This window comes from Microcaecilia unicolor, chromosome 5 (genome assembly GCF_901765095.1).
Source record: "Microcaecilia unicolor chromosome 5, aMicUni1.1, whole genome shotgun sequence".
Classification (NCBI taxonomy): Eukaryota; Metazoa; Chordata; class Amphibia; order Gymnophiona; family Siphonopidae; genus Microcaecilia; species Microcaecilia unicolor.
In genome coordinates, this window is record NC_044035.1 from 78,593,767 (window position 1) to 78,606,976 (window position 13,210).

General features: G+C 45.1%; 1 protein-coding gene across 2 annotated transcripts in view; it reads left to right on the plus strand.

Annotated features, from left to right (window-relative positions):
• The window catches only part of KIF11 (kinesin family member 11), a 125,975-nt gene that overhangs the window by 82,287 nt on the left and 30,478 nt on the right, over nt 1–13,210 (plus strand). For both annotated transcript variants that reach the window (XM_030203008.1, XM_030203007.1), the window contains exons 14-17: nt 1,055–1,262; nt 2,248–2,420; nt 3,514–3,639; nt 3,736–3,894. In XM_030203008.1, coding sequence (XP_030058868.1) covers nt 1,055–1,262; nt 2,248–2,420; nt 3,514–3,639; nt 3,736–3,894 — 666 coding nt within the window. The remainder of the gene's footprint in view (nt 1–1,054; nt 1,263–2,247; nt 2,421–3,513; nt 3,640–3,735; nt 3,895–13,210) is intronic.

Below are 13,210 nucleotides of genomic sequence, written 5' to 3' on the forward strand. Positions count from 1 at the left end.
TAGTAGGAGAGAGTGTTAAGTAGGTAAGTGGGGATGGGATCAGAGGAACAAGTAGTACATTTAGAGGAGGAAAGGAGCAGTTTCTTCAGTAGAAACTTCTGAGAAGGAGGAGAAAGAAGGAGAGTGGGGGATGTAGACAGGGAGAGAGAGGTGGGGAGGGTTTGAATGAAAATTCAAGGTTAATCTTACGGATTTTATCATGGAAGTAATCAGCTAGAGTCTGTGGAGAAAGAGAAGGGGGAATAGGAGACGATGGTATTTTGAGAAGAGAGTTCAGTGTGGCGAAGAGAAGTCGAGGGTTAGAACCGAGGGAATTAGTCAAATGGGTGAAGTAATCCTGTTTGGCAAGTGAAAGGGCAGACTGGAAGGAGTTCAGCATGAATTTGAAATGAATGAAGTCGGCAAGGGTATGGGATTTAAGCCAAGAACGTTCTGCTGAACAATTTTCACCTTAATTGTCTCAAATTTCTCCCATAAAATATAACTACAAAATCTCCACTTTACCCCTTAATGCCCATGCCTCAAGGTACTTTCAAATAACCAATGCTTTTGTGAGAAGCAAACACAACACTAAGGGCTCCTTTTATAAAGCTGCTGTAGTGATTCTGGTGCGGCAAATGCAACAAAGCCCATAGGAAGCCCATAGGAATTGAATGGGTTTTGTCACATTTGCCGCACCAGAATTGCTAGCCCAACTTTGTAAAAGAAGCCCTCAACCTCTTAGTTTTTTTTTTTGTTTTTTTGGAGGTGAGGGGGAGTTAAAGAATGTACTTGAAAATTATATGGTTTTGTACAGTTCATACATTGTGGATAAACCATTTTTGTAATTTGCAAAAAGTGGTCAACTTTAAAACTTTAGGCAATGCATGAGTTTTAAAACTATTGTGTAAAGTTTTAATAACATCACATTTTGCAAAGATTTTTGATCAAGTCCCACACTTTTACAGGTTAGCTCTTAAAACAATATAAACAGAATACCCATTCAGAGCTGTCAAAAATCAGATATTGTTTTCATAGGCTTTTCTGCTTCATGTAAATCCAATTCTCATTTCAGCTGCTTGGAACAGTGGTAGAAACTACTAGAGATGTGTCTGGTCTTCATGCCAAACTGGACAGAAAAAATGCAGTTGAGAAACACAATGCTGATGCTCAGGGAGTGTTTGCAGAACAGATGGAAAAAATGTTCAGCAAAATACAAGACACGATTGATGAGTATTATACGAAACAGCAAGGAATGCTAGATTACTACACTGCTTCAGTTGGTAAGGACTTGCTGTTACTGTATGAAAATTCACCAGTGAATAATGTCACTGTAGATGGTAAAACAAAGATGGGATTTTAGGATGGAATGAGTTTATAAGTACTTAATCTGATTTGGCAAGCATGCTTTTAAATATTTTTTATTAGGATTTATTTACCGCCTTTTTGAAGGAATTCACTCATGGCGGTGTACAGTAAGAATAGATCAAACATGAGCAATAGGCAATTAGAGCAGTAAAAATATTCAAGTAATAATACAAAATATGACACGGTATACTACTTGCAATGACAACACAATACGTAATAGAACATTATAATTGGTAGTGAATGGTAAGGCAAAGTTGTAACATATAGATGAGTAAGAAAGTAGGAAGAATTTGAAAGTAAGATGACGATTTGAAGAAAGTTGCACATGAGGACAGAGAGATGGTTAAATATCTCAGTTAGGCTAGGAGTGGATAAACATGACCCGCTGCAGTATGTGCAGCCCGAGTCAGTCCTTGTTTGTGTGGGTGAGACTAACAAGTTAGTTACGTCTTCCATTAAAAGCTTGATTGAAGAGCCAAGCTTTCACCTGCTTCCTGAAGTAAAGATAGTCTTATGTTAAGCGGAGCCTTTCAAGCACTGCATTCCAGAGTGTGGGGGCTGCTCCAGAGAAGGCTCGCTTGTGGGTATCACATTGTGTAATGTCCCTTGGAGAGGGTATAGTTAGTGAAAGTCCTTGGGAGGACCTTAGTGTCCTTGGCAGTGTGTGGAGGATCATCCTATTCTTCCAGATACTCTGGGCCATTTCCTGTCAGGGCCTTGAAGTTTTGAAAACATTGAATATGGACTGCAGAATTGGCCTACACAGCAGGTGATGAACTCCAAGGGAGAAGGACCTCCATAAATGTTAACTTATGCATATAATGCTTAGTGATGAATCTTTGACATGTCACGCAACTTGGTAAGTAAGGTCTGAAATCCTGTTTACTGCTTGCTTTGCAGGTGACCTTCTTTCTGCTAATTCTTCAGCAAGTGCTGTCACTGCTTCAGCTGCTGTTGCACTTTTTGCCTCCATTAAAGGAACAGTATGCTCTGAAGTATCCCAGGGCCTGGATGAAATTCAAAAACAGGAATCTTTTTCTACTGAGACTAGGCAGAACCTGCAGAAATTGATGGTTTGTTAAATTATTTTACAACTTAGAATGGCTCCTTATTTATAAAGAATACTTTAATGCTTATCTGTCACATAACAACAACTTAGTGCCATCCCTAATATGCACTCATGGTTAACTCTTGGATACCTGGAGGGTTTTACCTGCAGCTGTGCACATTTCACATCCTTCCGGCAAATTGGGTTCCTTCTTACCTGTGGGCAAGGGACCCTATTCTACAACTAGCCCTTGGTTTCTAGAGAGACTGCGAGCCCACAAACCCAGGAGTTGTATGTTTCCCAGAAATGCACCTACAGGTAAAAATACTAAAATTGCTGGAATCACTGATCAGACAGACATGAGTTAACATTTTGTGCACTGTATTTTTTGTAGGGAAAAAAATGGGGATTATGCAATACACTAAGATTTACTTTAGTTAGTCTCCAGGGAAACGTTGACTAATCACAGGATGTTTCTCAGAAGTGAGACAGGATCTTCACACACATCTGGTTTGCTTGTACTCCTTAATCAAGACCTAAGATTTTTGGTAAACTCTGCTTAGCTCTTTCTGGAGCTGCTGTTACAGAACCATTTGTAACCTGGTATGCTGACTGCTGTCCAGTACATTAGCAACCTTACTACACTTAAACAGCAGCATGTTATTGCAAAAGGAAATATAGGAAATGCTTTCATTTTGAGTTAAAATCCAGTTTAAGCTTCATAGCTTCCAAGACAGAATGCTTCTGATATCACTTATACAATTGTTTCAGGGGAGGAAATTCTTGCTAGGAAACAGCGGTCCTAGAATAAGCAAAGGAGTCAACAGGCATAAAGACCCTTTCTTCACAGCATGTGTCCAAATATCTTCCAATTTTTTAATCTCCATTCTCAAAAGTTATGATTATTCGACAAAACATCTGAAAGCGGTCTTAATTTGAATGTATAAAGGCCGGTATCAAATACACATTGGCTATGCAGTTGCTCAGTCTATTGTGTAGCAAGAGTTTGGTTTTAGAGGAGTTTGTCATATCTTTCAGCAACTGCCCTTGTTTGACACGGGCACTTTGTGGGCTGGAGTCATGTTAATCATGGACATTTTTCACTTTGTCCTGCTTAGGAGCAGCATAGATCTGGGCTGGAGAAAGCATTCAGAAGCAGGTTCCTGCCTATTGTGGCAAGTATTCTAGACTTGAATGTGCACCTGAAGCAGAATATGCAGAGCTTTTTTGCCTTGGCAGATAAGGTAATATGAACAGCAATCTTTTTTTCATCTCCATATAATAGAACATGTATATATTTATTACTAACATAAGCTATTGTGTACCTGTTTCTTCCAAAGATAGAAGATCATAAGAAGGAAATGAGTGCATTTTTCACAAATCATTCTGTACATCTGAATCGGCTATGGAAAACGTCTGCCTGTCAACTGTCTGCACTTCAGTCAGAGTATGATGGTATAAGGGAGGAGCTGAAGGAAGCTGAGAGAACTCATTCTGAGGTACACAGATATATTAATGGACAACCCATTATTCAAACATGAATGCTATCTTTTTTCTCTTTTTTTTTAAATTTTTGTTTACAAGGATTACTACAGAAGCAAATTTAGAAGAAATAAAGATAAATTTGGAAAATAAGTATTAGCTTTATGCAATTCTGCAAGAGTCCATAACTGGGAAATAATATGAACACTTAAGTACTATAAGATAAACATTACTACCCTTACGTATGTTATACTTACATCTTAAGTCCCCTATATAACCACCCAAAGTAGTGAAAAGAGCAATTTTAATCAATTAATAGTACTCCCATCTTTCAGCTGAGATGGTAAAAGCGAACATCTAAGATCTCATATTGACTTTCTTAGGACAGTGTTTCCACAGTGAATATGCATGAAAGATTTGCATATAATAGAGGCAGTGGCGTAGCTACGTGGGGCCAGGGGGGCCTGGGCCCCTGTAGATTTGGCCCTGGACCCCCCTACCGACGACCCGCTCGACCTCCCTTCCCCCGCCCCCACCAGACTTCGTTCTGTTTCTGTGAGTCTGACGGCTTGCACATACAGCATGCAGGACGTCAGAAACAGAACGAAGCCTTCGGAGGAAGAAGAGGACCTCGGCTGGCGGGGATTAGGGTCCCCCGCCAGCAAAGGTAGCCCACGGCGGGGGAGGGTTGGTGGTGGGGGGGTCAAGCGGGTCGTCGGCAGGAGTCGTCAGTAGCGGGGAGGGTCGGTAATGGCAGGGGAGCTAACGTGCCCCCTCACCTCGGGCTCTGGCCCCCCTCCCGCCGAAGTCTGGCTACGCCCCTGAATGGAGGCATTGCAAAAGTAAACAACAACTTCTACAAAGTACATCCAAAATTTAAATTTTATTTTCTCATTTCCATCTTCCAAAATTACAGGTAGCAGATGTACAGATCAGCAGGACCCAAAGCAGTCCAAAATAAGTAAAGTAAAACAAACAACACAGTTTATACCTAATTGTTCAAACACCCTTAGGATTCACCTTTAGTTTAAAAAGCAAAACTATGTGCATGTAAGGACTGGATAAACTAGTTAAAACAAAGTTAACACAAATCCCTTAATATGTAAGTTAAAATTAGGTCTTACGTGATCATTTTCTTTCCTTTAGCAACAGCAGATGAATCCATGAACTGGTGGGTTGTGTCCATCTACCTGCAGGTGGAGATAGAGATAACAGAACTCTTCGGAGTAAAGCAGACGGCCAGCCCCTCTATCAGTTAGTATATGTCTTTCGAAAGCAGTAGAATTAGGCCAATCAACTCAATAACTTGAACGTAAAACCCATCCTCACTATAATAAAAGAGAACCAACTAGAAAACTAACTATGGAACCGAAGCTGCAACAATGTCATTGAGCTTGCAAATAGGTGGGAAAATGTGTGGTACAAATGTAATAAATATCTATCTGAATCTGCATTAGAGAAAAAAAGAATAGAGCAGCGGAAAAAATAGTCGGCTAATGGGAGGGATCCTGGATTTATCTGCTGTTCCTAAAGGAAAGAAAATTTATCAGGTAAGACCTAATTTTACCTTCCTTGTCACAAACAGCAGTTAAATCCAGGAACTGGTGGGATGTACCAAAGCCTACCCTAAGAAGGGCGGGAAACTGACATCCCCCGCGCCAAGACCTGAGCCCCGAAACGCGCATCTTCCGTGGAGGCGACATCCAAGCAATAGTGTTTAACAGAGTATGCCGAGACGCCCAAGTAGCTGCTCGACAAATTTCATCCACATGAAGAGTAGAGGTCTCCGCCCAGGACGTCGCCTGTACTCGAGTAGAATGAGCTCGTAGAGCCAAAGGTGGCTCTCACCTTGTGACAGATACGCTGACGAAATGGCCTCCTTAATCCAATGCGCTTTATAGAGGTTTTGAAGGCCGCCTCACCTTTCCACGGCCCCGAAAGTATTAAGAGGTGATCCGAAATTCATTGGTGACCTGAAGGTAACGCAAAAGCACCCTTCGGACATCCAATAGCCAAAGGGATGCAAACTCCCCTGGAAAATCCTCTTTCCTAAACGATGGGAGAAAGAGAGTCTGATTGAGATGGAATTTTGAAACTACCTTTGAAAGATAGGAAGGAACCATCCGAATAGAGACCCCCGAATATGAAAACTGCAAAAAGGGATCTCTACAAGACAAGGCCTGCAGTTCGGAAATGCACCGAGCTGAGGAAATTGCCACCAAAAAGACAGCCTTACGCGTAAGGTCCTTATCCGTTCCCCTTTGTGAAGGCTCAAAGGGAGGCGCCTGCAATGCACTGAGCACCAGGTTTAGCCGCCAAGAAGGACAAGGCTGCCGAAGAGGCGGATGTAAAAAACGAGCCACAACCGGATGAGCTGCTAAGGAGAATCCGGCTACTTGACCTCGAAAGCAAGCTAGAGCTGCTATTTGCACTCGCAGAGAGTTATATGCGAGACCCTTAGAAAGGCCTTCCTGGAGGAAATCCAATGTGACTGAAATCGAAGCCAGAAAGGGAGAACCCATCTTGAGCTCACACCACAAAGAAAAGATTTTCCATACCTGGGCATAAGCGAACGAAATGGACCGTTTCCATGCTTGTAGAAGCGTGGTAATCACAGGTTCCGAAAACCCTTTATTTCTCAATCGGTTCCTTTCAACAGCCAGGCCGTAAGACCAAAGTGGGAGGGATTTTCCATCTGAGCAGGGCCCTGGCACAGGAGATCCGGAGTTACTGGAAGTCGCAGGGGAGTGTCATGCAGTAATCGAACAAGGTCTGCGTACCACGGTCTTCGGGCCCAGTCTGGAGCCACCAGGACCACGAGCCCACGATGATGACTGATGCAGTGAAGAACTCTTTCTATCAGAGGCCAAGGAGGAAACGCACAGAGTAGTCCCTTTTTTTTTTCCACGGCTGCAGTAGGGCATCAAATCCTGCAGACTCGGGCTGCTTTTTCCGGGAAAAGAATCTGGGCACCTTGGCATTCTGAACCGTGGCCTTGAGGTCCATCACCGGAGTTCCCCAATGATGAGAAATCTGAATGCCGCTGCCGAAAGCGTCCACTCCGCTGCATCCAACAGAGTTCGACTGAGGAAATTCGCCTTGATAATTGGACTGGCCCCGCAATGTGAGCTGCTGATAGGCAAAGAACATGAGTCTCTGCCCACTCCATGAGATGAGATGCCTCCACCGCTAGAGACACGCTGCGAGTCCCTCCTTGCCGATTGATGTAAGCTACCGTCGAGTTTTCCGACAACACCCGAACAGATCTCCCTTGCAGGAGATCCTGAAAATCGGCCAAGGCATTCACCACCACTCTCAACTCCAAACAATTTATGGACCACGTCGCCTCGAGAGGGGTCCAAGTCCCCCCGAGTCATTCTGTGTAGACAATGAGCTCCCCAACCGGCCAGACTGGCATCCGTCACAACCACCACCCAATTCAGGGAGGCTAATGGCATGCCCTTCCGCAACGTGGTCGGGCAGATCCACCAAGACATGCTGCATCCGTCCAAGTCAGATGGCGTTGATAGTCCAGAGACGTTGGAGACCATCTGCTCAGAAGAAACAACTGCAGAGGCCGCATGTGAGCCCTCGCGCATGGCACCACTTCTAGAGTAGCCGCCATAGACCCCAGGACTTGGACATAGTCCCAAACCCGAGGGTGAGGCATCTGTAGCAAGGTGTGCACCTGTGCCACCAGTTTTACTCTCCGGCCATTGGGCAGGAAGACCTTCCCTACCTTTGTGTCAAAACGTACCCCAGGTATTCCGAGTTGGACACAATTGACTCTTATCCACTTTGATAACCCATTCCAACGACTGAAGAAGAGAGATCACCCTGGAGGTGGCAGTCCGACTCTCCTGTGGAGAGGAGGCCCGAATCAACTAGTTGTCGAGATAAGGATGAACCCAAATTCCCTCCTTCCGCAAGAAGACCGCCACCACCACCATGACCCTTGAAAAGGTGCGTGGTGCCGTGGCCAGGCCAAAGGGAAGAGCGCGAAACTGGAAGTGACGATCTAAAATCGCAAACCTGAGGAACCTCTGATGCGGTTGCCAAATTGGAATGTGCAGGTAAGCTTCTTTGAGGTCTAGCGCTGTCAAGAACTTCCCCGGCTGAACCGCCGCAGTAATGGCTCGTAATGTCTCCATGCGAAAATGACGAATTCGCAAAAATTTGTTCACGACCCTTAAATCGAGAACCGGGTGAAAGGTTTCGCCTTTCTTTGGAACTACAAAGTAAATGGAATAGCGGCCTTTGCGCAATTCGGGAGGAGAGACGGGTACTATGGCTCCCAGCCTTAGAAGTTCTCGCAATATGGCTAGAACTGCTGCCCGTTTTGACTGAGGTCCGCATCGAGACTCCAGAAAAAATTCTGTGACGGGTGCACTGAATTCCAGTTTGTATCCATCATTCACCACGTCTAGTACCCATTGGTCTGAAGTCATCTTGACCCACTCTGGGAGAAACAGAGAAAGGCGCCCCCCCTATCTGCTGTGCCCCAGACTGGGCCAGCGCCCCATCATTGTGAGGTGCGAGGAGCGGCTCCCTGTCGACCGGGGGCTCCTGCAGCTCACTTTTCATTGCGAAAGGAAGATCTTTGCGGAAATGGGGATGCTGAAAGGAGCCAGAAGTTCGACCTGGGTGATGATAGCGCGCATCCCGAAAACGGGATGTAGCAGGTCCCTGTCTGGAAGCCGGCCTAGGCTTATCTTCAGGGAGACGCTGGGATTTGGACCCCCCCCCCCCCCCCCCCCCCCCAAAAAAAAAAAAAAATCCTTAATTTTCTCCTTCTCCAAACAACAGTTTACCTCGAAAAGGCAGACAAATAAGTCATTGTTTGGAAGCCATGTCAGCCGACCAATGACGGAGCCATAACATCCTCCAAGAGGAGACATCCAAAGCCATAAGCTTGGCCGAAGAGCGAACCAAGTCATAAAGGTTGTCCGCTAAATAAGTCAGCCCTACCTCCATTTGAGCAAAGGCCGGAGCCCCAGAACTCTCTGGTTCCTGAAGAGACTCCTGTCCGGAGTGGAGCCAACTCAGACAAGCTCTAGCCGCATAGGAACTACAAATGGAAGCCTGCAGCGTCAACAAAGCTACCTCAAAAGAACGCTTCAAAGATGCTTCCAGACGTCTATCTTGCATGTCCTTGAGCTCTACTCCACCCTCAACTGGCAGAGTAGTCTTTTTAGTGACCGCAGTCACAAGGGCATCCACTTTCGGTAGGGCAAACTGCTCCGACGCGACCGGATAAAGACGAGACATGGCCTTGGAAACCCTCAGAGCGCTATCTGGATCCGCCCACTGAGCAGAAATCAACTCATCAATGGCCTCATGCACTGGAAAAGCCCTAGCTCGACGCCTAGTGCTGGCCTTCTTAGGATTCACAGACTGTGCAGCCGCAACATCTGGGTCTTCAATAATTAAAGCTTCTAAAGCTTGCGAAATTAAGGATGATAATTCATCTTGGTGGAAAAGATGCACCAAAGATGAATCATCCGCCTGATCCTGAGGAAGGTCAAGCTCCTCAATGTCCTCCCCCACCACCTGTCTCCAGGAACCCTCAGAGGGAGCCGCCGATCCTAGGGCCAAGGACCCCTCCTGAGTACCATGAAAGATCCTTCTCCTCTTAAGAGCCGCCCCATCATCCGTCAGGGGCCCCAAGATATTGTTCTGGGTTCCAAGAACTGGCAAGGGTTCAGAGGAGAGACCTGAGGAAGAAAGGGGAAGGGCCCACTTCATCACAAATGCCTGATGCATCAATAAAACAAATTCTGGAGAAAAAAATTCTCCCGGGGCAACGGGAGCCGCAGGCCTGGAACCTGTCTGCATTCCAAACCCCCCCCCCCCCCTCCCCCCGATAATGCCCCAATTGAAGGAGAAGGTGGGAGAGCAGGAAGCGCTACTGGAACTGCTTCAGTAGCACTAGGCAAAATGGTGCGCAAACCATGCACCTCAGCACGAGAAAACGCTGTCTCCTTGATGGAGGAAGAGCCCTCTGCCCCAGGTACCTCAGCGCACTCGGCGCTGCAAATTCCCGCCGCTGAACGCCGCTTCCCGCAGCGGGAACAGCGTTTTACCTTTTCCGCCCTCATGCTGCCCCGCCACGAGGAAAACATCCCGAAGCCGGTACTTACCAGCTGATTTCCCTCCCCCCCGCAGCGTTGAATCGGGCAGCAGGAGCCAAGAGAAACCGCTCTGGCTCTAACCGCAGCAGAAGTCAGGCAGACAGAAGCAATTCTCCTCAGCTTTTTTTTTTTTTTTTAGTGAGGAGGGAAAGAGAGAGTAAAACAAGAGAGAATGGAAGCCTGTCAGCAGAGAATACAGGATGAGGCAGGGACCTTGCAGTAAGGTATGCCTCCAAAGCTGACATCCTCAGACACCCCTTCCCAGCTCAACTGGCCAGCGGCCCAGGAGCACTCTCTGTGGCCTTGAATCCAGGAGCTGGAGATGAAGATATACTGATAGAGGGGCTGGCCGTCTGCTTTACTCCCAAGAGTTCTGTTATCTCTACCTCCACCTGCTGGTAGATGGACATAACCCACCAGTTCCTGAATTCATCTGCTGTTTGTGACAAGGAATGCTTGGTATCAATAATAAAACGGTGATTGGAATATTCACATAGCAAGCAGCCTGAGCCACAGATTTATTTTTAATTTTAACATAATTAACTTTGTGTGGATTTGGTGGCTAATAGTGTTCTGAACTGGACAATGTTTATTACTTCAAAAGAAAAGATGGCTTAAATTTTCAAATAAGTGATCAACTTCACAAAACAAATATGTGTGCTGTTGCGTAATTTATAATAAACTGCACTTTGGGTGTTGGGGGGGGGGGGGGGGGGGAGTCCTCATAATGTCACGATGCCTGTGTCCTGTATTCCCACTCATCAACCGGGCATGTTTTTCATTGGCGTGCGTGACTAGTATAATCACTGACAAAAATCCCCGACCTCCTATTTTAACATACAGGTGCAGTATTCAAATCGTGTACTTAATGCATCGAAAAATTAACTATTTTTGTTTTTACTTTTTTACTTCACAATAATTCAAACAACTAATGTTGCATAAAAAGCTGTGCTCTGATACGGCATTCATGAAAGGACAATCACTTATCTGCTTTGTTCAAACATTCTCTGGACCCCGACAGGTTCCTGTTTCGCCTGGGCTTTATTGAGGGATCTAGATTGTTGCAGATCTGGTTAAATACAAAACTACATCAGCCATCATCCACAAGCATGCACATACAGGTAAAACAGGAACTTGTCAGGGTCCAGAGAATGTTTGAGCAAAGCAGATAAGTGATTGTCTTTTTATGGACGCCATATCAGAGCACAGCTTTTTATGCAACATTACAGTTGTTTGAAGTAACATGAAGTAAAAATGTAAAAACAAAAATAGTTAAAAAAATTTTTTGATGCATTAAGTACACGATTTGAATACTGCACCTGTATGTTAAAATAGGAGGGGGGGGGTTGTCGGTGATTATATTAGTCACGCACACCAATGAAAAACATGCCCGGTTGATGAGTGGGAATACAGGACACAGGCATCGTGACATTGAGACTTCCCCCCCAACACCCAAGGTGCAGTTTATTATAAATTACGCAACGGCACACATTTTGTTTTTCAGCTCACTTCCTCCTCAATGATAAACTAGCAGCAACACCAGAGAAGAAAATGAGCAGTGGAATAGGAAAGAACTGAAGAATAGTCACAGTTTCACAATCCTCCCACGCCCTCCACCTAGGATCACAATTGCCCACAGGAGCCTTCTGCACCACATCCCTCTTTATAGGCCCAGAACAGGCACCCATGGGAGAGTTTACTACACAGAAAAGAGCCAGTTCCAGCGGTTTGCTAACTCTATACCTGTGGGATCTGAAGCTTTCAGAGCATATGCCCACTGTCTTGGGAGTGCTCTTCCAGCCCTACCTTGTGCAATACAGAAACTGTGCCTTTCACCCCTCTGTAGGAATTATGGAAAAGAAATTATGCTGTGACAAGGCTGTAGATAAGCAAGGAACAACTCCAAGTCAGAGGCCCTGCCCCCTCCAGGGAAAGGCAACTCTCCTTAGCAAGTATGTCATTCTGCCGAGTCCCAAGCAGACCATGGTACTTCAGCAAAAGCTACTACAGAAGCAAGCCTCCAAAAATTAATGCTCACTCAGCTAGGATAGAGTACTGCACCAACACTGCAACTTCTCTGCTGACAAGCAATAGATAGGAGCAAGACACAAAACTAACTTAGTTTCCCTTGCAGGTGACTAAAGTCTCAAGAGAGGCCACACCAAGATAAGCAGATGCTGCCATTATCTCCCCCACCCCCTTTTACTACCACATCTTTCGGACATAGCAGCATATCGCAACCTTATCAATGACTTTTGTCGGTGCACTCCCTTATGTCCAGCTTCATGTACAGATTAATGAATATTAAGCTGCCTCTAAGAATCAACCTAGGCATGGCGCCTCAAACTCATGGACCTTCCGTTTAGAGTTACTTGACCTAAAGATTCAGAAACCTCATTTGGAAAACCACTTTCCTGGACACTATTGCTTCAGTGCAGAGTATCAGGTTTCAGGATCTAGTACAGTACTTGCCCTGGACACTATTGCTTCAGTGCAGAGTATCAGGTTTCAGGATCTAGTACAGTACTTGCCCTAGACACAGTTCCCCCAACAGAATAGTGCTCCACAACTTCCTGAAGGTAGTCTCCAACTTTCATCTCAATTGAGCTATATTTCTCCCCATTTTCTTTATAGAGTTGCACTTGGACAATGCATAGCAGGTACTTCACAGTTTTGACTGCAGGCAAGCTTTTTTCTATATTCAGGGAATGAAGGGTATCTGTAAAACCTCAGTTATTTGTCGCTAACTACCCAGGTGTCAGGGTAACCAGATACATCTTCTCCTCCAAGTGAATCTCAAGTTGTAGCAACTTCTGTTATGATAAAGCCAGCTCTCTACTGCTGGGTGTAGTATATTCTCCCCCTCTGAGCACAAAAGTGTCCTCTTGCTCACCTATATTCAACTTCCTTTCTAGACCTTTGCAAAGCAGCAATTTATCCTTCCACAACCTTAGCAAAGCATTACTGCTTGGACTTGTTCTCAGTGTGAGTGTTCTGGATAGCATTCTGTGTAACTTGTAGGCCCATTAGGTGGTTCTTGTAGGGCTGTACCAAATATTTATATTTGATTCGGCCCTGAATAGTGCCCCAAATACATTATTTGTATTCGGCCAAATAGTTAATTAAATTTGAATACAAATAATCTGTTGCTTTACTGTGCTAAATCCTACTGAAATAAGCATTTGATTTCTGATTTCACGTT